This window comes from Aulonocara stuartgranti (assembly GCF_965226115.1).
Source record: "Aulonocara stuartgranti genome assembly, chromosome: 6".
NCBI lineage: Eukaryota > Metazoa > Chordata > Actinopteri > Cichliformes > Cichlidae > Aulonocara > Aulonocara stuartgranti.
The window spans coordinates 18,250,419-18,278,270 of NC_138944.1; the positions used below are offsets into that span (position 1 = coordinate 18,250,419).

At 41.8% G+C, this 27,852-nt stretch overlaps 1 protein-coding gene across 1 annotated transcript; it reads right to left on the reverse strand.

Moving 5' to 3' along the window:
- Nucleotides 1–7,410: 7,410 nt before the first annotated feature.
- On the reverse strand, nt 7,411–10,152 carry LOC309709312 (uncharacterized protein). Its single transcript, XM_082537869.1, has 6 exons — nt 9,856–10,152; nt 9,610–9,755; nt 9,463–9,524; nt 9,185–9,298; nt 8,298–8,396; nt 7,411–8,038 (listed from the first exon to the last, which is right to left on the reverse strand). Exons 1-6 carry the CDS (start codon nt 9,970–9,972, stop codon nt 7,866–7,868), a joined length of 711 nt encoding a protein of 236 aa, XP_082393995.1. The 5' UTR covers nt 9,973–10,152; the 3' UTR covers nt 7,411–7,865.
- Between the last annotated feature and the right edge of the window lie 17,700 nt (nt 10,153–27,852).

Sequence of the window (27,852 nt, forward strand, 5' to 3'; positions counted from 1 at the left end):
TTAACGAATGTGTATTTATGACGACGATTTGTGAGACTGGTAAACTTATGATACGTACGATGGTCTTTCGTTCTACACGGTGCAGTTCAAGGTCCTGTACCCATCCGTCGGTAAACTGTACCTGGGCTTGTTGCAGTGACCTGAAGTTACTAAACTTCATGAGTGTATGCACTCACTCCAAGAAGCGTATAATTATAAATATGCATATAAATATGCCAAGATGAGATAGCTGACTTCATCTAACTAGCAAATGTTGTCCAGGCTACGTTGGTGATACAGTTTTTTTTAATGTGTATGATATTTTTGTCATGCGATTTTAAAGCTGGTCCTACAACCGCATCCAAGAATAACATGCAGCTTATCTCAGAACTGTCGGTGAAAATTATTCTTGGAGCTAGGTTTAATTGAGCTGCATTTTAAAGAGGTGCAATTTCACAATTTGTGTATATTTTCTAAGTTCACTATTTTGTCATGTGTTGAGAAAAACACAGATTTTAAAATTACACGGTCTAATATTTACATTTAGCATATAACTGCAACATTATTTTTTCGTTGTTTTTTTTTTTAAAGACTCGAAAGGACTTGAAATTCAAAGTTTCAGACTTGTGACTTGACTCGGACTTTTACACCAGTGACTTGAGACTCGACTCTGACTTGCCTGACATTACTTGAGACTTGACTTGAGACTTGAGGATAAAGACTTGAGACTTACTTGAGACTTGCAAAACAATGACTTGGTCCCACCTCTGAAGGTAACCATAAAATGTTGCTGTTTCTGTTAAGAACACTCTAGTCCTAATGATCTACAAGTGTCCAGAAGTTATCGCAGGTAAGCTCACACGGAAAAAGGGAAAAAATCAGCATAAAAATCAATAAAAATCAATATAAGAAGCAAAGCATTCAAGAGCAAAGAGATGAAGCGTCCACACTCACAAAGGGGAGGAGCAAGCAAGAGATGGTTTCAATGACAAAAAACAACACTTTATTGAAAGTTATACAATAAAAACATAAATGGAATAAAAATAATAGAATAAGCCTAATAGTGTCCTCATATCAGTACCAATAAATGTCTTGATGCATGCTCAGTCATCCAGGTAAGTAAATCCCAAAAGGTTCAATTCAATTCAATTTTATTTATATAGCGCCAAATCACAACAAAAGTCGCCTCAAGGCGCTTCATAGATACAGAGAAAAACCCAACAATCATATGACCCCCCTATGAGCAAGCACTTTGGCGACAGTGGGAAGGAAAAACTCCCTTTTAACAGGAAGAAACCTCCGGCAGAACCAGGCTCAGGGAGGGGCGGCCATCTGCTGCGACCGGTTGGGGTGAGAGAAGGAAGACAGGATAAAAGACATGCTGTGGAAGAGAGACAGAGGTTAATAACAGATATGATTCAATGCAGAGAGGTCTATTAATACATAGTGAGTGAGAAAGGTGACTGGAAAGGAAAAACTCAATGCATCATGGGAATCCCCCGGCAGCCTACATCTATTGCAGCATAACTAAGGGAGGATTCAGGGTCACCTGGTCCAGCCCTAACTATATGCTTTAGCAAAAAGGAAAGTTTTAAGCCTAATCTTAAAAGTAGAGATAGTGTCTGTCTCCCGAATCCAAACTGGAAGCTGGTTCCACAGAAGAGGGGCCTGAAAACTGAAGGCTCTCCCTCCCATTCTACTTTTAAATACTCTAGGAACAACAAGTAGGCCTGCAGAGCGAGAGCGAAGTGCTCTAATAGGGTGATATGGTACTACAAGGTCATTAAGATAAGATGGGGCCTGATTATTTAAGACCTTGTATGTGAGGAGCAGGATTTTGAATTCAATTCTGGACTTAACAGGAAGCCAATGAAGGGAAGCCAAAACAGGAGAAATATGCTCTCTCTTTCTAGTCCCTGTCAGGACTCTGGCTGCAGCATTTTGGATTAGCTGAAGGCTTTTCAGCGAGTTTTTTGGACATCCTGATAATAATGAATTACAGTAGTCCAGCCTGGAAGTAATAAATGCATGAACTAGTTTTTCAGCGTCACTCTGAGACAGGATATTTCTAATTTTAGAGATGTTGCGCAAATGGAAGAAAGCAGTCTTACATATTTGTTTAATATGTGCGTTGAAGGACATGTCCTGGTCAAAAATGACTCCAAGGTTCCTCACAGCGTTACTGGAGGCCAAGGTAATGCCATCCAGGGTAAGAATCTGGTTAGATACCATATTTCTAAGATTTTCAGGGCAGAGTACAATAACCTCAGTTTTATCTGAATTAAGAAGCAGAAAGTTAGCGGCCATCCAGGTCTTTATGCCTTTAAGACATTCCTGCAGTTTAACTAATTGGTGTGTGTTATCTGGCTTCATGGACAGATAGAGCTGGGTGTCATCAGCATAGCAGTGAAAATGTATGCTATGTCTTCTAATGATACTGCCTAAGGGAAGCATGTATAATGTAAACAGAATTGGTCCTAGCACTGAACCCTGTGGAACTCCATAAATGACCCTGAGTGTTTGAAGAGGACTCTCCATTTACATGCACAAATTGGAGTCTATTAGATAGATATGATACAAACCACTGCAGTGCAGTACCTGTAATACCTACAGCATGTTCTAATTGCTCTAATAGGATATTATGGCTAACAGTATCGAATGCTGCGCTAAGGTCTAGCAGGACAAGCACAGAGATGAGTCCACTGTCAGAGGCCATAAGAAGATCATTTGTAACCTTCACTAAAGCTGTTTCTGTGCTGTGATGAGCTCTGAAACCTGACTGAAACTCTTCAAATAAACCATTCCTCTGCAGATGATCTGTTAGCTGTTTGACAACTACTCTTTCAAGGATTTTTGATATGAAAGGAAGGTTGGAGATTGGCCTATAATTAGCTAAGACTGCTGGGTCTAGAGATGGCTTTTTGAGTAAAGGTTTAACTACAGCCAGCTTGAAGGCCTGTGGTACATAGCCGATTATTAGAGATAGGTTGATCATATTTAAGATCGAAGAATTAATTAATGGCAGGACTTCTTTGAGCAGTTTTGTAGGAATGGGGTCTAAAAGACACGTTAATGGTTTGGAGGAAGTAATTATTGAAGTTAACTCAGAAAGATCAATTGGAGAAAAAGAGTCTAACTTAACATCAATGGTACTAAGAGTAGCTGTAGATAATATTACATCTGTGGGATGATTATTGGTAATTTTTTCTCTAATGATAAAAATTTTATTTGTGAAGAAGTTCATGAAGTCATTACTAGTTAACGTTAAAGGGATGGTTGGCTCAAAAGAGCTCTGACTTTTTGTCAGCCTGGCTACAGTGCTGAAGAGAAACCTGGGGTTGTTCTTATTTTCTTCAATCAGTGATGAATAGTAAGATGTTCTGGCTTTGCGGAGGGCTTTCTTATAAAGCAGCAAACTATTTCTCCAGGCTAAATGATGATCCTCTAGATTTGTGACACGCCATTTCCTCTCCAGATTACGAGTCATCTGCTTTAGGGTACATGTTTGAGAATTATACCACGGAGTCAGGTACTTCTGATTAGAGACCTTAGTTTTCACAGGAGCTACAGTATCCAGAGTCGTACGTAGTGAGGAGGTGAAATTATTAACAAGATAATCGACCTCTGTTGGGGTAGCGTTCAGATAGCTGCTCTGCTCTGTGTTGGTACAGGGCATTGGAGATGATAACAGTGGGTGGATTATATTCTTAAACTTAGTTACAGCACTTTCAGAAAGACATCTACTTTGATAAAGTCTACTCTCCACCGCTGTGTAATCAATTATTGTAAATGTAAATGTTATCAGGAAATGATCAGACAGGAGAGAGTTTTCAGGAAACACTGTTAAATGTTCAGTTTCTATGCCATATGTTAAAACAAGATCTAGAGTGTGATTAAAGTGGTGGGTGGGTTCTTTTACATTTTGAGAGAAACCAATTGAGTCTAATAACAGATTAAATGCCATGTTGAGGCTGTCATTTTTAGCATCTACATGGATGTTAAAATCACCCACAATAATTATTTTATCTGAGCTCAGAACTAAATTAGATATAAAGTCTGAGAAATCAGACAGAAACTCTGTGTAAGGCCCAGGTGGACGATAGATGATAACAAGTAAGACTGGTTTCTGAGTTTCACAGCTGGGGTGGACAATGTTAAGCATCAGGCTTTCAAATGAATTAAAAGTCTGTCTTAGTCTTTCATTAATTAATAGGCTGGTGTGAAAAATTGCTGCCACACCGCCCCCTCGGCCTGTGCTTCGAGATTTCTGGTAGTTAGAATGACTCGGGGGTGTTGATTCATTTAAACTAACATAATCATCCTGCTGCAACCAGGTTTCTGTAAGGCAGAGTAAATCGATTTGTTGATCAATTATTAAGTCATGTACTAACAGAGACTTGGAGGAGAGAGACCTAATATTTAATAATCCACATTTCACTGTTTTACTCTTTGGTTCAGATGTGGATACTGTATTGTTCTTTCTTTGTGATTGTTTATGTTTAAGTTGTTTGTTGCTGGTTTTTAGTTTGTTTTGTCTTTTTGGAAGCTGACACAGTCTCTATGGAGATGGGTTTTTGGGGGGGGTAGCAGGAGGAGAGAAGCTGCAGAGAGGCGTGTAAGACTGCAACTCTGCTTCCTGGTCCCAACTCTGGATAGTCATATTTTGGGGGGTTTAATAAATTTGTCCATATTTCTAGAAATGAGAGCTGCTCCATCCAAAGTGGGATGGATGCCCTCTCTCCTAACAAGACCAGGTTTCCTCCAGAAGGTTTGCCAATTATCTATGAAGCCCACATCGTTTCTGGGACGCCACTCAGACAGCCAGCAATTTAAGGAGAACATGCGGCTAAACATGTCACTCCTGGTCTGATTGGGGAGGGGACCAGAGAAAACTACAGAGTCCGACATTGTTTTAGCAAAGTTGCACACCGATTCAATATTGATTTTAGTGACCTCCGATTGGCGTAACCGGGTGTCATTACTGCCAACGTGAATTATGATTTTACTGAATTTACGTTTACCCTTAGCCAGCAGTTTTAAATTTCCTTCAATGTCGCCTGCTCTGGCCCCTGGGAGACAATTGACTATGGTTGCCGGTGTCTCTAGCTTCACATGTCTGAGAACAGAATCGCCAATTACCAGAGTTTGACCCCCGGCGGGTGTGTCGCCGAGTGGGGAAAAACGGTTAGACACATGAACGGGTTGATGGTGTACCTGGGGCTTCTGTTTAGGACTATGCTTCCTCCTCACCGTGACCCAGCCGCCCTCTTTCCCCAGCTGCTTGGGGTCTGCCGGGGAACAGCTAGCGGGGCCTACGCTATCTTCGGCTGCACCAGCTACAGGGGCCTGGCTAGCTACGGGTGAATGAAGGGTGCGAAGCAGAGTCTCCAATTCAGTAATCCTGGCCTCCAGCGCTGCAAATATGCTACATTTGTTACAGATATCATTACTGCTAAAGGTGGCCGAGGAGTAACTAAACATCTGACACAATGAGCAAGAAAGTGCAGGAGGAACAGGTGAAGTAGCCATGGTGCTAACGAGTCGGCTACGAGCTAAGCTAAGCTAGCGAGACAGTACAGAGACAGTGAGTGAATACTTTGGCTATAAATTAGGTAGTGAGTACACAGAAAGTGTGCTTCGGATGAAGCACGTGAAGATTATACTATGAAAAAGAATGTATTTAAAAGTTGTTAATTAAATTGCTAAGCAAATAAGCTACTCAGAAACACCACTGTGTTTGAGCAGGAACAGGAAGTGATACTCTACCACAGAGCGAGCGAACACCAAGTGCCACCAAGGTTGATCCTGTTCATCTGGACGTAGCATTTTTAATGATCAAGGAACTGACCTCACAGCCTACTGTTCATTCAGTGGGCTAGTTTCATGCAAACCTGCAGTCAGCTGAGACTGAAGAAGTCACTTGGATGAGTGACGAAACGTTTCTCCCACTGAAAGCGCTAAATCCAGATGAACAGACTCTACCTTTTGGGAGTACCAATGAAGAAAAATAATAGATGTTGGGATGGACTTGGTAGCTAGAGGCTCAAACAAAAGGGAATGAAAAGAAATACAGACACTATAAGTCACTTCAAACCCAGAGTGCTGGTCAATAAAAGAAGTGTGAAAAAGCAGGGCCACAACCAGAAAGGCCACACTGCCACTGGCTCGATCTTCTGTAGTCAAATCCAGCAACTACACTCAACAAAAATATAAACGCAACACCTTTGTTACTGCTCCCATTCCCCATGGGATGGACGTAGAGACCTAAAATTCATTCCAGATACACGATATAACCATCCCTCCCAAACAGTGGTCACAAATCAGTCCAAATGTGTGGTAGTGGGCACATCTGCTATATTGAGATAATCCATCCCACCTCACAGGTGTGCCACATCAGGATGCTGATCTGACATCATGAGTAGTGCACAGGTGTACCTCAGACTGCCCACAACAAAAGGCCACCCTGGAATGTGCAGTTTTGTCTCACAGCAAAATGCCACAGATGCCACAAGCAATGAGGGAGCGTGCAATTGGCATGCTGACAGCAGGAATGTCAACCAGATCTGTCGCCCGTGCATTGAATGTTCATTTCTCAACCATAAGCCGTCTCCACAGGCGTTTCAGAGAATATGGCAGCACATCCAACCGGCCTCACAACCGCAGACCTCGTGTAACCACACCAGCCCAGGACCTCCACATCCAGCAGGTTCACCTCCAAGATCGTCTGAGACCAGCCACCCAGACAGCTGCTGGAACAATTGGTTTGCACAACCAAACAATTTCTGCACAAACTGTCAGAAACCGTCTCAGGGACGCTCAACTGCATGCCCGTCGTCCTCATCGGGGTCTTGACCTGACTCCAGCTCGTCGCCGTGACAGACTTGTGTGGGCAAATGCTCACATTCGATGGCGTCTGGCACGTTGGAGAGGTGTGCGCTTCACGGATGAATCATGGTTCACATTGTTCAGGGCAGATGGCAGCTGAGAATGTCCCAGTTCTTGCATGGCCAGCATACTCACCGGACATGTCACCCATTGAGCATGTTCGGGATGTGCTTGACCGGCGTATACAACAGCGTGTACCAGTTCCCACGAATATCCAACAACCTCGCACAGCCATTGAAGTGGAGTGGACCAACATTCCACAGGCCACAATTGACAATCTGATAGACTCCATGCGACGATGTGTTGCACTGCATGAGGCAAATGGTGGTCACACCAGATACTGACCGGTTCTGGGTCCCCAGACCCCCAATAGTGCAAAAAACTGCACATTCCAGGGTGGCCTTTTGTTGTGGGCAGTCTGAGGTACACCTGTGCACTACTCATGATGTCAGATCAGCATCCTGATGTGGCACACCTGTGAGGTGGGATGGATTATCTCAATATAGCAGATGTGCCCACTACCACACATTTGGACTGATTTGTGACCACTGTTTGGGAGGGATGGTTATATTGTGTATCTGGAATGAATTTTAGGTCTCTACGTCCATCCCATGGGGAATGGGAGCAGTAACAAAGGTGTTGCGTTTATATTTTTGTTGAGTGTAAAAAGGATCAAACAAGATGATTAGTAGTCACAAGAGCTGGACTTTATAGTTTTACAGTGTCCATAATGCTTTGTCCAACCATCAGCAGACTGAGCCCAACCGGAGCAACATGAACAAACTTTATCATGGTTTGTTGATTGTTTTTAGTACATGGTGCATTAAAGTGACAAAACTAAGTAATCTTTTCTTCTTAAAGCAGGTTCACATTGTCATTTTTATGTCAGTTCAATGAAACTAAATCTAAATTACACTGATGACACAGAACAAATTGCCACAGAGGAAAAAACAGTCACGCATCTTTATTTTAAGTGGCAATATTCTTCACAGGCATAGCCGTCAGTCTTGCTTGACTGAAGCCATACTTCTTTGGATCATATCGAAAAGGGTCTTCACTCCATCTTCACTACTGAGAAGTTCTTCTAGAAGGCTGAGCTCATCAGAGCTTATGGTGTGTGTGGTTACATCAGTGAAATTTGTTTCTGGGGTAAGAGATGGATCTGGGCACAAACCTGTGAAGATGACATTTGTGAATGCCTTTAATTTATGAGAGGAGAAATTAATTGAATCTACAGTTGTTCAAACCATGGTGGTATACAAATAATGACAACATTAAACTGAAGGTGTAACATTTAGTTCAGCTGCAGTTTCTTTGTGTAACTGAACTCATTTGAAAAATTGTAATCTGCTACTGTCTATTGCGTTTTGTTTATTTTTCAGGGCACATACAGACGTGGCTTTAAGACTTTCATATTAAGTAGAAGTTCATACCCTTTTCTAAGTCCATGATAGCAGGTGGTTGTAGGTTCAGACACTCTGCCTGCTTTGTAAACTCTTCCAGCTCAGCAGCAGACACTTTAGTTCTCCTACCTGAGAGACAGAAAAAGTGTTAGCACGGCACCAAGTAAGTAAAGAGATTAAAACACAAAGAAACAACTGCTGCTGCTATTTCAGGACCTGGACCACTTGCTGCAATTGAAGGAACCATGATATTGAAGGAGAATTTGTGGCCATGAGCACATGAGCAAGGCCACCTCTGAATGGCTTTCAAAATCTGTTCATGCTTGAAAATCCAATCCAGTGCGGCTGAATTGAACGGACTCTACATAGTAGAGTTTTGAAAAATTCTTCCACAGCGATGTGAAAGACTCATTGCTAATGATTGCAAATGCTTGATTTCAGTTCTTGATAACCAGTTATTAGGTTTAGGGACAATTTCCTTTTCACACAGTGCCATGTAAAGGAAATATTCCTTTAAGAACTGTGTTTTCTATTTGCTTGGGTTATTTTTGTCTAATCTAAAATTGTATTTGATGATCTGAAATATCTAAGTGTGACTAATATGTAAAATAGAGAGAAACCAGGAAGGGTGCAAATACATTCTCACAGCACTGCATGTTTTTAGATGTTTTATTCTTTTTTTTTTTTTTTTTTTTTTTTAAAGAAATATTTCTAAATATGCCTTTAACTGGCAAGTGTTATTTGTAACTGGTATTTCAAAGGGCAGTGTTCCGATTTATTAAGCCGTAGAACAGTGGAAACCACTGTTCAATTATTAGTCATTGTTTTATTTTGGAAATTAGTGGCCGGCGTCTCATAAAAAATACTTAAAATAAGTACTTTGACATTACATTATTTAGGTGTGTCATTGTTCTTACTCAGGAGCTGGAGATCTTTAACTGTGGTTCTTCCAACGGTGTTATTTGCGAAGATAACAAGGCAGTCAGGGCAGCCAGTATTCAGCAGGACAGCAGAATTTTGGAAAGGGAGCTCTGTGGACAGATGACAGATGATGGCCATACTTCATATTCTTTTAGCATTGGTAAGGGTAAAGCTGCAGTGTGCAAATACACACCAATCGATATATACTGAAAGTGTTATGGCAATGCTAGGCACAAAGTCTAAATCAAATGTTTGTTCCCTCAGTAATACTCACCCACAGTGAGAGTGTTGTTAACCAAAGTCATGTTGGTTTTCCGTGTGAAGCACTTGCCCATCCTTTTAGAAGATACAATTATTGAGATTTTTACATTAATATTATTTGAAAACAGGGTCAGTTCAGGAAAAACATCCTTTTTATTACGTTTTTTTAATTTGGAGGTTGTTAAATGTATCGGCTTCACTGGCAGCGGTGACCTTCACCCAGGTATTTTCCATAACCATCTGTACCAGAATTTTGGATCCAGGTATGCTTGTGCTCTCTCCTTGTAGTACCCATTTGCCCAGCAGCTGAAACAGATGGTATTAGCTGTATAAGACAACAAACATTTCATATCGAAAATAAAAAAACAAATAAACAAGTGAGAAATGATGTAAGAGAGAGTCTGACCTGACTTCTGTAGATTTCAAGAGGCTGGATTAGATTCTCACAGCTTGTCACAGGAGCTGAGTGTCCAAGAGACAGAAGACCGAGCACAGCTACAGCAACGTGAACAAACTCCATCATGGCTCATCTGCTGATAGTGTGGCTTCAGACTCTGAAGTGTGTTCTGGACATTCGAGACTCAGCCCAGTTTAGGTGAAGTATTGCTCAATTGTTTACTTATGTGTTGTAATTGTACTTGACAGAAATATTGACTCTGTGGCAGTACAGTCAGGGGGGTTATTTAAATGTGTTGCAACAATGTTAGAGCAGGTCATCTACTGATCGGAAGGTTAGAGGTTCGATTCCTGGCTTCCCCTAGTCTGCATGCCAAATATCCTTGGGCAAGATACTAACCCCAAATTACTCTCCGATGCATCCATCGGAGAATGAACGGGTGTGTTGAATGTGCTTGTGCGACTGGGTGTGAATGCACAAGTTGTGTAAAGCACTTTGAGTGCTCCAGTGTTGCCAGCTCCTCAGTTAGGAAAATCGCTATTGGCTGTCCTAAAAATCGCTTAGAAGTCGCTAAATGATGTCATCGCCTAATTTGCATAATTGGTCATGCTAATGTAATTGTAACCTAAGTTGTTGGAGAGAGAAATAACATCGTGGAAGACACATAAAGTGAGTAAAAAAAAAAAAAAAACCCATCTTAAATGCATTTAGAATTTATTTAGAACTATAAATTAAATTTCTTTTAGCAATTATTGTTTTTTAATGTCACAATTCCAACCCTGCTCCTTTACCAAGGCTTGCACCGGCAAAAGTGACCTGAAATAGGCACTCTGGTGGAGGTACTTTGTGTGTGTGTTTATTAGTAATGGCCTATATTTGTATAGCGCTTTACTAGTCCCTAAGGACCCTAAAGCGCTTTACACATCCAGTCATCCACCCATTCCCACACACATTCACACACTGGTGGTGGCAAGCTACACTCAACAAAAATATAAACGCAACACCTTTGTTACTGCTCCCATTCCCCATGGGATGGACGTAGAGACCTAAAATTCATTCCAGATACACAATATAACCATCCCTCCCAAACAGTGGTCACAAATCAGTCCAATTGTGTGGTAGTGGGCACATCTGCTATATTGAGATAATCCATCCCACCTCACAGGTGTGCCACATCAGGATGCTGATCTGACATCATGAGTAGTGCACAGGTGTACCTCAGACTGCCCACAACAAAAGGCCACCCTGGAATGTGCAGTTTTTTGCACTATTGGGGGTCTGGGGACCCAGAACCGGTCAGTATCTGGTGTGACCACCATTTGCCTCATGCAGTACAACACATCGTCGCATGGAGTCTATCAGATTGTCAATTGTGGCCTGTGGAATGTTGGTCCACTCCACTTCAATGGCTGTGCGAGGTTGTTGGATATTCGTGGGAACTGGTACACGCTGTTGTATACGCCGGTCAAGCACATCCCGAACATGCTCAATGGGTGACATGTCCGGTGAGTATGCTGGCCATGCAAGAACTGGGACATTCTCTTTTTTTTTTTTTTTTTTTTTTTTTTTTTTTTTTTTTTTTTTTTTTTTGCCTGTCCCGTTTGGCTCTTTTGCCATCAGAATTGTTGTCTAAAGGCAAAGAAAGATGCCCAACGGATTTACTTTACCAAACTGACCATCCCAGCCTTGCCGTAATGGTCCATTTGATTCACCTTTTATTGTTTATTTTATTTTCACTTACTGAATACGGGACAGACTTGACTGGGGGAAAGAAGGGGAGAAAGAAAGAGGGAAAGAGAAACAGCTGAGAAGAGGGACGGGGGAGAAGGGCAAAAGACAAAAACCAACAGAACGGGCAGAGAAAAAAAAATGCATATATCAATCACCTGGATCACCTGCTGAGAAAGAAAAAAGAAAGCAAGCAGAAGAGAACAAGAGTAATAGAATAAACAACATCACAATGATATATGGGAATATGACAGTAAATACTAAATGTTAAACATTATTGTGCAGCACATAAGATCAACAGAACACAGTGTGCTTTGAGGTAGGAGCCAAAAAGGGTGTAGTTTGTGGGTGTGATCACCCGTGTGTACACCTGTGAGCATGGACGCGCTTGTTTTTTGTTTTTTTAAAAGGTTCCTTCATGTAATAATCTGCTAGAGGGTGTGGGGGGGGCCACAGCCCTGTCCTCCAGGGCGTGAAGCAGGTGTGGAGGAGATCAAAACTCCAGACATCCAGAGGCCCCCAGAACACAAGAGACCAAGGAAGACCAACAGAGGGGCAGCCGCGCCACTGTCCCAGAAAGAGCTGAGGAGAGTCCCAGATGAGGGCTCACTCAGCAGCCGCGGAGCAGAAGCCAGGGGGAGTTGCAGTGACGCGCCCGTGAGCTCCGCCGGCAGCCAGCTGCGCCTGAGTGACCGAGCCCCAGGCCGAGAGGCCGGGGGCACCCCACCTCCGAAGTGGCCCGAGCGAGCCCCAGGCTCCAGGCCCCGATAAGCGGCCGCCAAGGAGTGAGCCGGTGTGTACCTGGACGCCCATCCCCGGACACAAAGAACCACCAACGCACCGATGTCTGAGGGGGTCCGCCACTGGCAGGGGAAGTGGTGGTAGGGGGAGATAGGCCTCCAAACCTTGGAGGGCCTGAGATGTCCCCAGAGAGGTGGCGCCTGACACCCAACCTGACATATAGACACAGACATACAGGCACACACAGATACAAACATCCATTCCCACCCTCATGCTCTCATATGCACTTACTCCACACTCAACCAACGTGGAGACAGACATAAAGAGACGTTGTACACACGATCACACTCCCCAAGCGTACTCTACAAACCGGGTCTAGGTGCCCTCGCCCCTGGAGGGGGGAACTGCACCCAGACCCAGGTGGTGTTACCCTTTTCCCTGCGGTGGGGGGAGGCAGACCGCCCCGACTCCGCAGCAGCAGGAAGGCTCCACACTCCAGACCGCAGTCGGACGGCCAACTCCTCCTCCTAGCCCCCCTGCTCCAGCAGGTCGCAGAGAACGGGGGTGAGAGAAGACTCCAAACCTCCCTCCACCCGCTCATTGTAATGTTGATGCATGTGTGTTCTAAGGTGCATTTAAAACCCAGGAGGGCATGGAGCTACCTGCCAGAGAGCAGCAGGTAAGCGCATGGTCCCTCCTGCTAGCCCTCAATGTCTACGTGTATTTAAAATTGAGAGGTGGGCAACGATGCCAGGGGTGGGGTGTACACTGGGACATTCTCAGCTGCCATCTGCCCTGAACAATGTGAACCATGATTCATCCGTGAAGCGCACACCTCTCCAACGTGCCAGACGCCATCGAATGTGAGCATTTGCCCACACAAGTCTGTCACGGCGACGAGCTGGAGTCAGGTCAAGACCCCGATGAGGACGACGGGCATGCAGTTGAGCGTCCCTGAGACGGTTTCTGACAGTTTGTGCAGAAATTGTTTGGTTGTGCAAACCAATTGTTCCAGCAGCTGTCTGGGTGGCTGGTCTCAGACGATCTTGGAGGTGAACCTGCTGGATGTGGAGGTCCTGGGCTGGTGTGGTTACACGAGGTCTGCGGTTGTGAGGCCGGTTGGATGTGCTGCCATATTCTCTGAAACGCCTGTGGAGACGGCTTATGGTTGAGAAATGAACATTCAATGCACGGGCGACAGATCTGGTTGACATTCCTGCTGTCAGCATGCCAATTACACGCTCCCTCATTGCTTGTGGCATCTGTGGCATTTTGCTGTGAGACAAAACTGCACATTCCAGGGTGGCCTTTTGTTGTGGGCAGTCTGAGGTACACCTGTGCACTACTCATGATGTCAGATCAGCATCCTGATGTGGCACACCTGTGAGGTGGGATGGATTATCTCAATATAGCAGATGTGCCCACTACCACACATTTGGACTGATTTGTGACCACTGTTTGGGAGGGATGGTTATATTGTGTATCTGGAATGAATTTTAGGTCTCTACGTCCATCCCATGGGGAATGGGAGCAGTAACAAAGGTGTTGCGTTTATATTTTTGTTGAGTGTACATGGGGCGCACTGACAGAGGCGAGGGTGCCGAACACTGGCGCCACCGGGCCCTCTGACCACTACCAGTAGGCAATGGGTGAAGTGTCTTGCCCAAGGACACAACGACCGAGACTGTCCAAGCCGGGGCTCGAACCACCTTCCAATTACAAGGCGCACTCCCAACTCTTGAGCCACGAGATCACAAGGTTTAAAACTACTAAACCACAAAACAGCATAACAGTAAAAGAAGAACTGACTGCGTTACAGTCAGTGCAGGAGCAGCGGCTTCGCTACAATAGCTCGTCTGGACATAGTGCCAGACGAAGCTTCTGACCCTCAATTAACTGAGCTTCAACTCTTTAAAAGCACAAACTGCAAGGTGTGTATAAAAATAGTTATAACTGCACCTGGAATAAAGGTTAATATGGTGCCTGCATGTTTAAACATCTTAAGGCCCTCTCAAAGCTATCTGTTATATTGTTAATGCAATGCGAAGGCGGTCGCACTTTTTCTCCTCTCCTCCTTCCCCTTATCTTCCCTGCTTAGCCTCTTGTGTCCTTGTCTTGTCTCGTGTGTATTACTTTCCCTCGAACAGTCTCTCACTGTCGTTCTCTAAAACCTAAAGAGAATTATGGATTTGATCAACTGGTCTCTGAATGCTATTGACACCCTTTTCTCAACGAGAAGTCTGGGCTCGGGAGAGCCTGAGTGCCCTGGAGGGACTTTCCCTGCCGGATACACGATGGACGGGTGGCAGAACTGGAGGGTCACGTGCCTGGCGGGACTGTCGAAGATATCTACCTATTCGGAACCATGATAACAGGGTTCTTGCTGATCGGAGCTGGCTTGGCCCTGACTTATTGGAGAAATAAGAGAGCGAAACCAGCTGTTCAAACCCCCCCCCCTCCCAAGGCTGACCGCTGGAATTGAAGTGATGGAACGAGGCGCGATCTCTCACAACGAACGCAGCATGGTTAACACCTTGGAGACGCTTACGGCTGCCATGAAAACTCAAAGTAACAGCATTGAGCGTATGATGGGATACATCAGAGAGGGGCCTGCTCAAAATGACACCCTTGAGCGAAAGTTGGATCACATCGCAGAACGGATCACTGCAGTTGTGGGGTCTCAGAACCAAAAGAATGACAACACCACGGAACAGAAGTTTGATACCATCATGGGGAGGCTCGCGGCTCTCCAACAGGAGATCGAAGAGACCAGTGTCAGAGTGCTAAATTCAGAGCTGCTCGCATAAAGGAGAAATCAACAATATTCAACATATGGACACCACGGCGCCAGCTGCTCAGGCCCAAGGCTGGAGCCGATCAACGACTCCCTGATAACGACTGTGTGATGACTATTCTTCCCATCCCATGCAAGGCCACCTGGGTTGGCTGGCAGACTGTTTACTTAGCCTGATAGAGCGAAGGACACTGTCTCAGCTGAACTCTGGACACGCACACACATACACTTACACTGATAAGCACGCACTCATCCCCCTCCCTTTCCAAACGCCTTCGATGCTTGTTTCCTGTGGGGGACGACGGCGGGTCTGTGTGCCGCGCTGTTCATTCAGTGGGCTAGTTTCATGCAAACCTGCAGTCAGCTGAGACTGAAGAAGTCACTTGGATGAGTGACGAAACGTTTCTCCCACTGAAAGCGCTAAATCCAGATGAACAGAATCAACCTTTTGGGAGTACCAATGAAGAAAAATAATAGATGTTGGGATGGACTTGGTAGCTAGAGGTTCTAACAAAAGGGAATGAAAAGAAACACAGACACTATAAGTCACTTCAAACCCAGAGTGCTGGTCAATAAAAGAACTGAATCTACAATTGTTCAAACCATGGTGGTATACAAATTATGACAACATTAAACTGAAGGTGTAACATTTAGTTCAGCTGCAGTTTCTTTGTTTAACTGAACTTATTTGACAAACCGTAATCTGCTACTGACTATTGCGTTTTGTTTATTCTTCAGGGCATGTACAGATGTGGCTTTAAGGCTTTTATATTAAGTAGAAGTTCATACCCTTTTCTGAATCCATGATAGCAGGTGGTTGTAGGTTCAGACACTCTGCCTGCTTTGTAAACTCTTCCAGCTCAGCAGCAGACACTTTAACTCTCCTACCTGAGAAACAGGAAAAGTGTTAGCTGGGGATTGCTGCAGGCTCATGTCAGGGCACTACGATGGTACAGAAGTATTTAAGTTATCAAAATAGTCGTTGCCCAGTAAGGAAATACAGTAAAAAACAAAAATATGCAGAATGCCCATGGATTACAAAAGGATTGCAAAATGCATGTAAGAAGAAAAATACCTTATACAGAGAATTTATAATGAACCGAAGTACAGAAGCTGAAAATAAATATAAGAAATATAAAAATAAATTAACGAGTATTTTGAGGTCATGTAAAAAGGAATACTATGAGAAATTATTGATTATGAATAAAAATAATATTAAAGGGATTTGGAAAACATTAAATACCATCATTAAAAAGGGCTCTGGACAGTCAGACTATCCTTCGTATTTCACAAATAATAATAGAAACATTACTAATATGAGCGATGTGGTAAATGATTTCAACAACTTCTTTGTAAGTGTTGGGCCAGACTTGGCTGAAACAATTCCTGATATGACAGATTCGGTAGAGAAAGAAACCAGACTCATTGATCGCAATCCTCATTCAATGTTCTTAACGGCAGTAGAAGAAAAGGAAATCATTGATATTGTTGGGAAATTACAAACAAAAAACTCTACAGACTCTGATGACATAGATATGGAAATAGTCAAGAAAGTGATAGAGGGCATTTCCAAACCCTTAACACATATCTGCAATTTGTCCATACAAACTGGTACATTCCCGACACAAATGAAAATAGCTAAAGTAACACCATTGTTCAAAAATGGTGATAAACACCAATTCACAAATTATAGGCCTGTCTCTCTACTTTCTCAATTTTCAAAAATACTGGAAAAGGTTTTTATTAATCGACTTGACAAATTTGTAGATAAACACAAAATAATAACGGATAGTCAGTATGGTTTCAGATCAAATAGATCAACATCATTGGCATTAATAGAATTGATTGAAAATATCACTAACAATATAGATAAAAGACAATGTATAGCTAGTATATTCATCGACCTAAAAAAAGCTTTTGATACAATTAATCATGAAATATTACTCGATAAATTGGAGTATTATGGCATTAGAGGAGTGGTGTTAGAGTGGGTAAAGAGTTATTTGAGAGACAGGAAACAATTTGTGAAAATTGGGGAACATCAATCAGAGTGTATGGACATTGTTTGTGGAGTTCCGCAGGGGTCAGTATTGGGACCAAAGCTGTTTATCCTCTATATCAACGATATATGTAGAACATCAGATATATTACAGTTTATTCTATTTGCAGATGATACAAATATTTTTTGTGCTGGAGAGAACTTACAGCAGCTTTTGGAAATTGTCACACAAGAAATGACTAAACTGAAAACATGGTTTGATAGAAATAAGTTATCATTAAATTTGGAAAAAACGACATTTATGTTATTCGGAAACTATAAAAAAGATGCCGAAGCAAAGTTATTAGTAAATAATGTCGAATTAGAGCAAGTTTCGGATACAAAATTTCTGGGTGTGATAATAGATAACAAAATCTGCTGGAAACCTCATATAAAGTATGTACAAGCTAAACTGTCAAGAAGTGTCTCCATACTGAGTAAAGTTAAATATTTTTTGCCTTCCAAATCACTCCAGGTACTTTACTGTTCACTCATATTGCCATATTTGGAATACTGTGCGGAAATTTGGGGAAACACATATAAAACTTCACTTCAACCAATATGTAAAATTCAAAAAGAAAGCAATCAGGATTATTAGTAAAGCTGGATATAGAGACCATACTAACACCATGTTTTTGAAATTAAAAATATTGAAGTTTATGGATCTTATAAAATACAAAACGGCAAAAATTATGTATAAAGCTAGATACAATATGTTACCAGGAAATATACAGAGGATGTTCTATGACAGAGAAGGAGACTATGAACTAAGGGGTAAGTTGAATCTGAGGATTCTTAAAGCACGGTCAAATGTTAAAACCTTTTGCGTAACTATTTATGGAGTAAAACTGTGGAATAGCTTTACTGCAGAATTACAGCAATGCTCAGGAATTGGCAAGTTCATAAAGACACTTCGAAAATTACTCTTGGAAGGATATGATATTGAAAAAGACAATCACCCATTGTATGTATAAATATGTCAACTCGTATTTAAATTATAAATATCGTGCCAGCCTTGTTGATATAAGTTTTCTTGTGTATTGTGTGGAGTATGTGATGAGGAGATTTAGATAAATATGTGGGATTAATAAGATGTTGAGCAGGGGTAGGAGTTAATAAGTATGTGCATACTTCTTCCTACTCCTTTTCAGACCAAACAACTGTTATCTCATGTTAGACGAATGTGTTTTATTTTATTATATTTCTTTCTTGTTTGTCTGTACAAATACGTGTGTGTGTGTATATCTACACATATATTCGTATTCGTAAATGAAAATACATGTAGACGAGTATATATTGTTTTTTTTTTGTTTGTTTTTATTATGTCTGAAATAAATAAAGATACAATACAATACAAAAATGAAAATTACCACACAGACTTTTCCTATTTTCAAACATCAGTGCATCTGTGCATGTCTTTAAGACGCAGCTGTAGTTTAACTAGTTGATTTTTTTTTCATATTGGAGTTTTGTCTTATTATTAATAAGTAAAGCTGGGTGTCATCTGCATAGCAATAAATATATGTGTAGTGTTTTCTAATAACATCGCCTAATGTATAATATAAAAAGCATTGCAACTGTGACTAGTTCTTGTGTGTGAAGAAGATACCCCATTTACTTGCACATATGAGAATTTATCAGATACATATTATTCATACCAGTGACCCAACAAACATCCAACCACTGGGGTGAACAACCTCACCTGACTTATTTTGATATTTAGTGATAATAGTGGTAAACTATGAGTCCCTCCCAAATGGCCCTGCTCCTCACTCTATCACTAAGAAAGACCATCCGCCACCATCTGGAGGAAGCTCATTTTAGCTGCCAATTAGTCCTCCAAGTAAAGGAGTTTTAAAATGTTGCTTAGATATCACCGCATTAGTGATACTCATCTAGTAATTGAACTGGACTTGTCCTTTGTTCCAGTAAAGACATACAGTAACAACATAAAAGTGATTGTTCATCCAAATAAAGCAGAAGAAATCAGAAGCTACATTTAGGCATTTTTATTTGTTTGTTTTATTTGTTATGCTTTTTCCATAGTTTCACACATAATTTTTAAGAAGTCTTTAATTTAATTCAGTATTACAATGGATAGTTTTGTTTTGGCACAAATACAAACCTGTTAATGTAGAAAAATCATGTCCTTAACTTCTCTTAGCAACTGGATGTTTATGCTATTTCAGACTTGATGACCATTTATATAGAGTGAGATGATCTTTGGTATTTTGCTGGCTCGGAGTAAAAATGGTCACAAGAAGTTAATACAAAGGTTTTTTTTTAACTGATCACTTTTATCCTATAAGACATTTCTGTCCTGTTTGGAGTTTTCAGTTTTATACAGTTTTCAAAGATTCAGTTCAAAACTTCAGATCCTTCACTAGATATGTGTTTATCTTTCTCCAAATATGCTCATTCATACACGTCAGACAGAAAAATTATGTTGCTTTCAAATTAAAGCCTTTGATTTTAAAACCACTTACTGTGGACTGCAAGATTGTGTACAGAGTTTGCTAAGAGGCACACTCATGTAACAGACTACAGATCCGTTTCAATCCCAGTGTCAAGTGAAATCATTTTAAAGGTTTTATTAGTAACAGGTTTACATCATAGGAAATGTTAGGCAGTAAAATAAAAGGATCTTTAATGTCATCTTAGAGATGAACAACAATCTTTGCACAGAGGTGGAAGAAAAAACAAACAAACACGCGATAATAAGACACAGAAGCACTCAAAAAGGAGGGTGATAAAAGTAAATGTCCACATGATACAATGACCTTTAAAATAAAACTGTCAGCTACTAAAGAAGAGACCAGAAATAAAACCAAACAAACAAAAATAAGTAAATAAAAACAGAATAACATGTGAACAGAGAAAGAACAGGAAAAACAAAGAAAATAATGAATTATTAAAACACAGACTATGACAAAATTTCATAATTTTGACATAGCATGTTTTCTATTTTGTGTTCTAACACGTATAAATGTGTCTAAATATGTTTTAGAGATGTGAAATAAACAAGAAGAAAAGCTGATTTGGACTATCTTTGCAATATATTATACGTGCAATATTATAGCAATAATTTTAACTTTTACTATTTCCCCACTAACAATATAAAAATAATAATGCAGTTCCATCATATTAAAATGAGCTACAATCTCCTTTTATCTTAAAGTAAAAAAAAAACTGGCCAAACTCTCCCATTTGAAGGGACTATAATACATGAGGTTTACATCCGATTCAACAAGTGCGTTTACATTAATTCTTTCCTTTTTTTCGTACAAAATACAGATACTTGATGCACATTTAATGGTGCTAAAATGTGAATAGACCCACCGTTAATAATAAAAGTAATACTGTGTGCTTCCCTTAGGTGGCACCAGAGGAATTCAAAGCCAGTACCAATCGTGTGAACAGCTGCCTGAGAAAGACGCTCCCGGTGAATGTGCGGTGGCTTCTGTGTGGTTGTCTGAATTGCTGTTGCACACTGGGCTTCAGTTTGTGGCCCGTCATCTGCCTCAGCAAAAGGGTGAGATGCCCATTCACTTCGTCCCACAGTTAGAAAATGTTACACAGAGAATCTGCGATATTTGCTGCAGCATCACAGTGAGCAAGACAAAAAATGTTGTGCACTAAGTTGATATGAGACCGTTTTTTCACAACAGTATTATTCTTATTACTGACATTAGCAATTTTGTATCGTGGTGTCTGGGCTTTTATATACAGATGTTGTTTATCCAGCCGGCTTTCAGAGAAAGGTGGGAACAGATGGAAATCTAAAAGAAGGCCTTTTTGAGTAGATTGCATAATTGTCTTTCCCTGCTCTGCACACCTTTGTGAAAGCATAAGAAGGCTATGAGATCATGTATGTCAAGAATTTGAGCTAAGCCACTTAGTTTATGTCCACTGAGGTCTGGTGATTGCATGGGCCACACTCAGGGGATTGCACTAGATTTTAAAAAACCCAATAATGTAGCAAAATCTCACTGTTACACCAGAGTGTTGCATATAGTACACACATCACACGTTACTTTGACACACGCTAAATGGTGCATTTGAAGATTTGGAAATATCCCTGAGAAAGAAGAAAAAAAAAACCTTTCTAACATTTCTGTGGTCTTCCTATTTAGAATGTGAAGGAAGCACATGCACCAAGAAAAAACAGATTTCAGGGCTCTAGACTAACTTTTTGCCATGGGCACAAAAAAGTTAGGCGCAAAATTTTTTTCAACCGCATCGCTTAACACCGCAGTTTTACATGTGCACTTTTTTTTGGGGGGGGGGGGGGATATTAATTAATATAGATAATATATAATATAGAAATATTAATTTCTAAATTATTAACTAACAATCTTGTGCTTAAAGTGCTTTGTCAATATTGTAGAAAATGTTAAAGCGTCTGGACTTCTTTAAGTTGCTAGAAGACGTTTCACCTCTCATCCGAGAAGCTTCTTCAGTTCTAAGGTCAAATGGCGGAAAGTAGGGCTGTTCGATATAACGATATACAGGGAGTGCAGAATTATTAGGCAAATGAGTATTTTGTCCACATCATCCTCTTCATGCATGTTGTCTTACTCCAAGCTGTATAGGCTCGAAAGCCTACTACCAATTAAGCATATTAGGTGATGTGCATCTCTGTAATGAGAAGGGGTGTGGTCTAATGACATCAACACCCTATATCAGGTGTGCATAATCATTAGGCAACATCCTTTCCTTTGGCAAAATGGGTGAAAAGAAGGACTTGACAGGCTCAGAAAAGTCAAAAATAGTGAGATATCTTGCAGAGGGATGCAGCAGTCTCAAAATTGCAAAGCTTCTGAACCGTGATCATCGAACAATCAAGCGTTTCATTCAAAATAGTCATCAGGGTCGCAAGAAGCATGTGGAAAAACCAAGGCGCAAAATAACTGCCCATGAACTGGGAAAAGTCAAGCGTGCAGCTGCCAAGATGCCACTTGCCACCAGTTTGGCCATATTTCAGAGCTGCAACATCACTGGAGTGCCCAAAAGCACAAGGTGTGCAATACTCAGAGACATGGCCAAGATAAGAAAGGCTGAAAGACGACCACCACTGAACAAGACACACAAGCTGAAACGTCAAGACTGGGCCAAGAAATATCTCAAGACTGGTTTTTCTAAGGTTTTATGGACTGATGAAATGAGAGTGAGTCTTGATGGGCCCGTGGCTGGATTGGTAATGGGCACAGAGCTCCAGTCTGACTCAGACGCCAGCAAGGTGGAGGTGGAGTACTGGTTTGGGCTGGTATCATCAAAGATGAGCTTGTGGGGCCTTTTCGGGTTGAGGATGGAGTCAAGCTCAACTCCCAGTCCTACTGCCAGTTTCTGGAAGACACCTTCTTCAAGCAGTGGTACAGGAAGAAGTCTGCATCCTTCAAGAAAAACATGATTTTCATGCAGGACTCCATCCTGTATGCTCCATCACACGTGTCCAAGTACTCCACAGCGTGGCTGGCAAGAAAGGGTATAAAAGAAGAAAAACTAATGACATGGCCACCTTCCTGATCTGAACCCCATTGAGAACCTGTGGTCCATCATCAAATGTGAGATTTACAAGAACGGAAAACAGTACACCTCTCTGAACAGTGTCTGGGAGGCTGTGGTTGCTGCTGCACGCAATGTTGATGGTGAACAGATCAAAACACTGACAGAATCCATGGATGGCAGGCTTTTGAGTGTCCTTGCAAAGAAAGGTGGCTATATTGGTCGCTGATTTGTTTTTGTTTTGTTTTTGAATGTCAGAAATGTATATTTGTGAATGTGGAGATGTTATATTGGTTTCACTGGTAAAAATAAATAATTGAAATGGGTATATATTTGTTTTTTGTTAAGTTGCCTAATAATTATGCACAGTAATAGTCACCTGCACACACAGATATCCCCCTAAAATAGCTAAAACTAAAAACAAACTAAAAACTACTTCCAAAAACATTCAGCTTTGATATTAATGAGTTTTTTGGGTTCATTGAGAACATGGTTGTTGTTCAATAATAAAATTATTCCTCAGAAATACAACTTGCCTAATAATTCTGCACTCCCTGTATATCTGATGACGATATAAAAACGTCTATCGTTTCATTTTACGCTATAGTTTGTTTCGTGGTGTCGCAAAATACACTGTTTACGGCAATATTTTTTCATCGTTTTGATGGTCACTGTAGTGGCTATATTAATTTCTTAAAGTTCTCTCTTTCTCTTATATTTAATATAACCACACTAGGGACAAGTGCCTGTTTTTATGGGTTGTCGTTAGCAACAACGACGGTAAAACCATCGCATGTCCGCTTGTTTATTTTCCACATAAACCTTTCACAATAAAGCTCAAGATCCTGTTGAGACTTTTCAAAATAAACAGAATCACGTGAAAAAGTATGCAGAGTGTTTATAGATGAGAAGGAAAAAAGAGCCGTCAGGTGCTAAAAAATAAACCTTAGACTCAAACGTTGGAACAGGCTTTTCCCCAGAGCCCGCCGTGTAATAAATACGAAGAAAACGGCGGCCATTACAACTTATGTCTAAAAATGTGAAGTTTCATGCATCAGTTAAAACACTCGACTCCAGGTACACGACACCCAGCTGGAAACACTTCACCTACCCGAGATTTACAGAATTTACAGAAAATATTAAATTTTTTGTGATTTATATCGTTATCGGACGATACATGTTTTATATCGGGATATGAGATTTTGGTCCTATCGCACAGCCCTAGCGGAGAGTCCCAGATTTAAACCCAGTGGGAGTATTCCCCCAAAGAGGGACAAAAGGACCCCCTGATGATCTTCTAATCACCTGAGCCAAGGTGTGAAAACGGGTGTAGGTCGCAATCAGCCAGGGTTTCGGGTGAGCTCATTGTGAAACCTGGCCCCACCTTGTCATGCGATTTCCTGAGGTCAGATGGCCCAGGATGTGAGTGGGCGTTAAGGCGTCTGGGGAGGAAACTCAAAACTGGATTATAGATGGCAGACAGTTGGTGTCGTAAACCACCGCCTCTGTTCAAAGATGGTCGCTCACAGTGGACATAGATGGCTTCTTTCACTCCTCTTTCAAACCATCTGTCCTCTCTGTCCAAAATGTGAACATTGGCATCCTCGAAAGAGTGTCCTTTATCCTTTAGATGCAGATGGACCGCTGAGTCTTGTCCTGTGGAGGTGGCTCTTCTGTGTTGTGCCATGCGCTTGTGAAGTGGCTGTTTGGTCTCTCCAATGTAGAGGTCTGGGCATTCCTCGCTGCACTGTACAGCATACACCACATTGTTAAGTCTGTGTTTTGGAGTTTTGTCTTTCGGGTGAACCAGTTTTTGTCTGAGTGTGTTGCTAGGTCTGAAATGCACCGGGATGTCATGCTTGGAGAAAACTCTCCTGAGTTTTTCTGATACACCGGCTACATAGGGGATGACAATGTTGTTGCGTCTGTCTTTCTTTTCCTCCCTCGCTGGTGTTGGATCTTCTTTTCTGTGCCTCTTTGCTGACTTTATGAATGCCCAATTAGGATAACGGCATGTTTTGAGTGCTTCCTTTATATGTGTGTGTTCCTTCTTTTTTTCTTCAGGCTTAGAGGGAACATGTTCTGCCCGGTGGTGTAGGGTGCTAATCACTCCAAGTTAGCCAATCACCCTCTGGTGGTGCTAATCACCAGAGGGTGATGGGAGTCAAAGAGGAGGTATTGGTCTGTGTGTGTGGGCTTCCAGTAAACTTCAATGTTGAGGTTGCCATTCTCTTCAATGTGCTCAGCGCAGTCCAGGAAAGGCAAACAGTTATCCTTTGTGTCTTCCCTGGTGAACTTGATGTTTTTATCCACAGCGTTAATGTGCGCAGTGAAAGATTCCACTTCTTGTGTCTTGATTTTGACCCAGGTGTCGTCTACATATCTGTACCAGTGGCTGGGTACTCTTTCTTTGAAAGAGTACATATCTGTACCAGTGGCTGGGTACTCTTTCTTTGAAAGAGCCAAGAGCCTTCCTTTCCACTTCCTCCATGTAAAGGTTGGCTACAATAGGTGACACGGGGGAGCCCATGGCACAGCCATGTTTTTGTCTGTAGAAGCCTTTGTTGTATTTGAAATATGTTGTGGTAAGGCAGAGGTCTAACAGTGTGCAGATCTGATTGGGTGTGAAGTTGGTCCTGTCTTCCAAGGAGCTGTCTTCTTGTAGTCATTTTCTGACAGTCTCCACGGCCTCCGTGGTGGGTATGCAAGTGAAGAGAGAGACTACATCAAAGGACACCATGGTTTCATCTGGATCCAGGGTAAGTTTCTGGACCTTGTCGGTGAAGTCGGTGGAGTTCTTGATGTGGTGTGGGGTGTTCCCCACGAGAGGAGCAAGGATGGTAGCAAGGTGTTTAGCAATGTTATAAGTGGCTGAGTTTATGCTACTGACTATGGGTCTGAGTGGGACAGCTTCCTTGTGGATTTTAGGAAGTCCATAGATGCAGGGTATGGCATCCCCTGGATAAAGGCGGTGATATGTGAGATGGTCAATGATTTTGTCCTTTTCAAAGTCTTGAAGGCAAGCTATAACTTTCTTTTTGTAGCTGCTTGTGGGGTCTCGCTTTAAGGCTTTGTAGGTATTGTTGTCACTGAGGAGCGTAGTGATCTTTGTGTGGTAATCTGTAGTGTTTAAGACCACGGTGCATCTTCCCTTATCAGCTGGTAAAATAGTGATGTTGTGGTCTTTGCTCAGGGAAGCGACAGCCTTCTTTTCTTGTATTGTGAGGTTGGACGGAGGGACTTTGGCACTGGAGAGGGTGGCTGAGACTTTCATCCTGATTTGCTCTGCTTCTGTCTGTGATAATTTGTTAATCCGTATGGCGGTTTCTGTGGCTGTGATGAGGTCCACTATGGGCAACTGTTGCAGGGAAATGGTAAAATTGAGTCCTTTGGCTAATACTCTCTTTTCAGTGAGATTCTGGTCTGAAAAGTTCTTTACCCATTTCTCCTGACTGTCTTCAGGTGTGTTTTCTTCTCTGAGTTATGTAGGTTCAGAATGAGGAGTGTGTGTTTTTGAAAGCAAGGTGTGAAATTTCCTGCGTTGTCTTTCTTTTCCCTTAGAGTGTTGGGCCCGCTGAGCCTTGTCCACAAACTTGTAAACCTCTTCTAAGATTGGAGAGGGTAGAAGGGTTTCCAGTTCCTGCAGAGTCTGGCTGATCTTGATCTGGAGGGCATCTATAGTGAAATGGGCCTGTCTTATCCTTTCACTTAAAAGCTGATTTTGTGCTCTCTGTAGAATCAAGTCTGCTCTGTATCCCCTGACAGCGGATCCAAGGCGCAAGCTCTTAGGAACAACTCTGCTTTGTCTGCATCTTAGGTTGAAACAGAGATGGTTCCTATAATCCACTAGTTTCCTTGATTCCCTTTCATACTCCAGCACCAGTTGAAGGGTGTTCCTCCCAAAATGTACGGCAATATGTCTGTGAAGGTTCTCAGTCATCCAGGTCATCGTAGTCAAAGGAGCTTGCAAAGAAAAGCATCTGGACTTCTTTAAGTTGCTAGAAGACGTTTCACCTCTCATCCAAGAAGCTTCTTCAGTTCTAAGGACCTTAGAACTGTGTGTGTGTGTGTGCGTGCGTGCGTGCGTGCGTGCGTGCGTGCGTCTGAGAGACAGAAAATGTATATACATGGCTCATGAGCAGATGTATGTACAGTAATAAACTTACCAATAAACAAAGGTATGGACATTCTTCTCTCATTTTTTATTAACTGCTTCCTTCGCTGCTATTATTTGCTAGATAATGATGAGCACTGACAGGTGTCTTTGTAAGGTCCACCTGTCCACCTGCTCTTTCATTCTAATCAGCCAATCAAATGACAGCAACTCTGTTTATTCAAGTGAGCTTTAGTTTTAGAAAATGTGTTGTTAACACCAGAGGTCAGAGAAGAATGGTACACTACTGGAAGCTGATAGGAAGCCGACGGTAAATCAAATAACCCCTCATTGCAATCAATGTATGCAGAACAGCATCTTTACAGAAACAGAAGACCACACCAGGCGCCAAACTTGTCAGTTAAGAACAGGAAACTGAGACTACTGTTCAAATGGGCTCACCAAAATCGGACAATAGAAGACTGGAAAATGTTGCCTGGCCTCATGAGTCACAACTTCTGCTGCTGTATTCACTTGGTAGAGTTAAAATCTGGTGTAACAACATGAATGCATTGATTACTCCTGCCTCGATGAAGACTGGGAGAGGATCATTCTCACCTACCTCCGACCTCTGGTGAGCGCGCTGCTGGGCCCCCTGCAGTTTGCTTACCATCCTGATTTTGGGGTGGATGATGCAGTCATCTGCCCCCTGCACAGATCACTTTCACACCTGAAGAGTACTGGAAGCAGTGTGAGAGTCATGTTTTTTCTAATTTTCCACTGCGTTCAATACAATCAAACCAGCGCTGAGGGAGAAGCTGGAAGGAGCAGGAGTCGAACATTACCCAATTTCAGGGACAGTCGACCATGTAAGGTTTCAGTGCTGTATGTCTGAGGTGGTGGTTTATAGCACATGGGCCCCTCATAAATAAAACTGAGTTAAATTGAAAATGAGGCTTTCAACACTGAGCATATAGCAATTTTTTTAAACATAACAATACAAACTTGTATGTTGTCTGTATGCTATTTCAATTTTTTTATTGCATTCTGGTTTTGTTTATATTCTACTCAGTGTCCCAATTGTTTCTGTAAACTATAAATATTTTT